This window comes from Austrofundulus limnaeus, unplaced genomic scaffold (assembly GCF_001266775.1).
Source record: "Austrofundulus limnaeus strain Quisiro unplaced genomic scaffold, Austrofundulus_limnaeus-1.0 Scaffold45, whole genome shotgun sequence".
Taxonomy (NCBI): Eukaryota; Metazoa; Chordata; class Actinopteri; order Cyprinodontiformes; family Rivulidae; genus Austrofundulus; species Austrofundulus limnaeus.
In genome coordinates, this window is record NW_013952447.1 from 1,860,504 (window position 1) to 1,864,441 (window position 3,938).

General features: G+C 38.7%; 1 protein-coding gene across 1 annotated transcript in view; it reads left to right on the top strand.

The window, feature by feature from the left end:
• The first annotated feature begins 2,719 nt into the window (after positions 1-2,719).
• Positions 2,720-3,938, top strand: part of ufsp2 (ufm1-specific peptidase 2) — a 4,880-nt gene continuing 3,661 nt past the window's right edge. Inside the window, exons 1-4 of the mRNA XM_014007821.1 lie at positions 2,720-2,822; positions 3,029-3,110; positions 3,504-3,678; positions 3,908-3,938. Coding sequence (XP_013863275.1) covers positions 2,820-2,822; positions 3,029-3,110; positions 3,504-3,678; positions 3,908-3,938 — 291 coding nt within the window. The 5' untranslated portion in view covers positions 2,720-2,819. The remainder of the gene's footprint in view (positions 2,823-3,028; positions 3,111-3,503; positions 3,679-3,907) is intronic.

The following is a 3,938-nucleotide window of genomic DNA, read 5'->3' on the forward strand; positions in this document are numbered from 1 at the left end:
AAATAAAAGTACATCTGAGTGAGAAAATATTAAAAAGCACTTGAAATGTTTATAGGTGTTAAAGAAGAGAAAACGACACCAGTGTGAGTCCTGCATGTGACAAGTTCATAATCAGTCTGAAAAAAAAAACACAATCAGAAAGATAAAAAGAAACATAATTAAAATGCATTCAAAACTGAAATACATGGGTGATGATTTCATTTTCCTTCACAATTCCTCCCTTTTGTTCATATACTGAACACAAACAACAAAAATGATATCAATTAAAATAAAAGAATTCAACCCAATGTAAAGGACCAAAAAAAATGCTGCCATCCACAAAGTGACCATATGTTCTGGAAATACCCCCATCTGTTCCCAGTTCAACATGAAGGGGAGAAGTTTCCCTTTACCCTAACTGACTTTTGCAGCAAAGTAATGCCCACCTGGCCTGAGCTTAAACACATTCTGAGCCTACACCTGGGCCCCACAAAACATCAGCACCACTCTGGCTTGGGCAAACCAGAGAGCCTGGGGGACAGAAGAGGAGTCGGGAAAAACATTCCTGTCAGGTTTTCATGAATGGACTGCTCTCACCCACTGCTGATAGCCAACAGTGATTGCCCTGAAGATACGCAACTGACTGAACTCAAAAAACATGACAAACACATCCAACAACTGCATGATGACAACAGAAAGGAAAGAAGCAAAACGTGAGCTGAAGAATAAAGCTCACTTGATCCTGGTCAAACTGTTCAAGCTCAGGCTGAAGACAAGCACAACCGTGGCAATCGGGGTGATGGACCCAGACCCCATTAAGGACCACGCAGACAAGACCCTCCAAGAACCAAGGCTTCTAAGGACCAAGACAAGGCAAAAATACACATTTCTATTCTCTGGCTTTTGGCACATCCTAAGACTAGTTTTGGTTTTGTTTTAATCATATTGTAGTGTGTTAATTGATTTTGTTTGTTTGTTGTTGTTTATTTAGATATGTAATATGTATGTAGTATATACATATTACATGTACATCTGCAGCTGTGGCTGATTTAAAGAGCTTTATAAATAAAGTAGTACTAGTCATAAAGGCCTCTGAGGCTCCTAACATGAAGATGAGTAGCAAACCTCTGTTTTCCACCAGTGTGACAGTGCATGAGATGTTTTCTTAGCCTGTGTCTTGCACAGATCTTGGTGATGACGGAACTTGTTGAGCATAAGTTTCTTGTTTCACCACATTGTCCTATTAGCTTAGTCATAGACCTAATCTTGTCATTTGGACTAAATCTCACATCCACACCTACAAGTCTGCAGTTCTCTTGCAGCCCTGTGGAAATTCCTTGCCCTGCACTGATACATTCGCAGTTGCTGTGTGTACCAGTGGTGGATTCCTTTGAATCCAGCTGTCAATCTCATGCAGCAAGCGCAGACCTTAGTTTCACCTTCTGCTGTGGTTGTGAAACCATCTCATTTGCACTGCACCTTACATGTTACTCATGCCTTTGATGATCCTTGTGGTATTTCCTTTTTGGATGACCCTAATGATCATCTGTCCACCGTGTTTCGTTCTGGATGCACTCACAATGTGCTTTGTCACGTTGTGTCCTGTCCAATCTGAGCTTTTCATGATTGATTCTTTTCCTCACGTGCTTCTGGCCAAAGATCCCACTGATCAGTGGTGTGATTTGAGCTCCTTTGTGTTAACCTTTTTTTTTTTTTTTTTTTTGCTCAGGACTGTTACAAATACCCCCAGGGTTTTCTTTTCGGCCCATCTGCAGGCATGTAGAACTGTGTTCTAAGGTGTTTTTCCTCTGTTTAAGGACCACAGAACAAGTTTTAACTGAAACTAGGAATTTTTGCTGCTCAGATAAAGATCCACTCATTGCATGTCGGAAATAACCAGTTTTGGGACTGGTTTCTGCTAAAGGTATAAAAGATGCTTCACTGGGGATGTGTCCCCAGACTCAACTTGTATTGCTATATGCATGTTGACTCTCTTTTTATTGCAATAAAATTACTCAGAGACCATTGTAGTGAAACACTTTTTTGATCATATATTTCTGCACTTAGTTTAACAGACATGGAAAAGATTTTTCCACCACAAATTCAAAAAAAAACAAACTTTATTGATCCCAGAGGGAAACTTGTAGTAACTCTTTTCAATAAAGAGTTATTGTAGATGGTGATGGCTGTGGGCAGGAAAGATCTTCTGCAGCAGTCTGTATTTCAACAAAATTGAAGAAGCCTTCGACTGAAGGCACTCTTTTTTGTGTCGGTCTCATTAAGAGGATGGTCAGGGTTGTTCACAGTGTTTTTGATTTTATGTAAAATCCTTCTTTACACCATCATCTCCACAGATTCCACAGTTATTCCCAGAACAGAACCAGCCTTCTTAATAATTTTTTAGCCTTTTTAAGTCCCTGGTTCTGATGCTGCTACCCCAACAGATGACAGCAGAAGAGATGATACTCTGAACAACAGAGTTGTAGAAGATCTGCAGCACAGTCTGCTCTGTCCTTTCTTGTTGACTGCTTTTACAAGAAATAAAATATAGTTTGTTAAACAAACTGTGAGACAAATACATTATTATATTTTCCATTTGAAAATTAATTAATTAATTTGTTAATTATGTGTAAAACTAGTCAAACTATTATTCAAGTGAAAGTCGGGAATAATTCCGAGGTACGCTGAATGCATCGTGGGTGGGCGGGGTCTGAATGGTCCAATAGAAAGCTGCGTTCAGAGACACGTTGTGCATTTCTTTTAGTCGACATGTCTGCTTCCTGTGTGTTGACAAAAAGTGCTAAATAAACCACCTTTTTACCGCTGAAGTGACCTCCACCATGGTATGTGCACTGATAAATAACTAAAAGAGTCTCTTTTTATGTTTCTTGGCTTAGCTGTTTATTATTATAATTTGGCAGCAGCTCAGAATCAGTGACTTTGTTAGCAGTCAGCCTGGATGACCAATGAATAATATTGAGATGATGTTATTACAAACTGGCAGCTGTCTCAATAACCAAGTACTGAGGTGTCTCGTGTGTTGTCTCAGGTACTTGTAGACTCCGAGTCGATGATTATTCTTCGTGTCAAGGGACCGCTGGAGTTCAAATGCCTGCTGGACAGCACAGATGGTACGTTCACGGACATAATTTCATTGTTGAACTTATGTCTTGCTCAACACTTGAGGTTAAAACAAAGACTGGAGTAATATGTTGAGGAGACAAACATGAGAACATAAATCTGCTGTCCAAAACTTGTGCCCTGCTTTCAGTCAGTGTGGGAAAGTGTTAATTTAAGGACAGAACTCGATTCCATATTTTAAATGCAAGGATAAAAAAATCAAAGCAGTGAAGTATAACTTTGAGACTAAGGCTCCAGTGTAGTTTTATTTCTAATCAAAACTTGATAACAATGTGGAAAGTATCAGCTGCCTTAACTTTAAAAGCAGAAGCATTCAAAAATATTTGTAATACATGTTAATTCATGGTAAAAGACGGACTRTGCATGTTTATACTTTCTGACAGCAGAGCATGTGCAGAGGACGGTCTCGAGAACATTTCAGAGCCTTCGTTCCCAGGTGAAGTCGGACTCCTTTGTTCTTGTGGTCTGCAACAGTCCAGTTATTATTTGGCCAAATAAAGATGTTTWTGAAGAAATATCTCAAAATACACCATGCGACGATGTATTCCAGTGGATACAGTAAGTACCACACTGTTTTTCTATGGAGAGAACCTCATTACACGACACAGATCAATGTCTTTATATCTGAATTCTTGTTTGGCAACATTTACATAAATCAGTTATGTCATTTTCATTTTGTTACTCCTGCTGTTATTTTTGGTTTTTATAAGTTCAAACCATGTTGGGAATGAAATGTGTATTCTTTTAACCAGAATTGTTTATTTTAATATATTAATATTTCTTTTAGAACAGATGAACAGGAGACTAGTGGAAAGAGG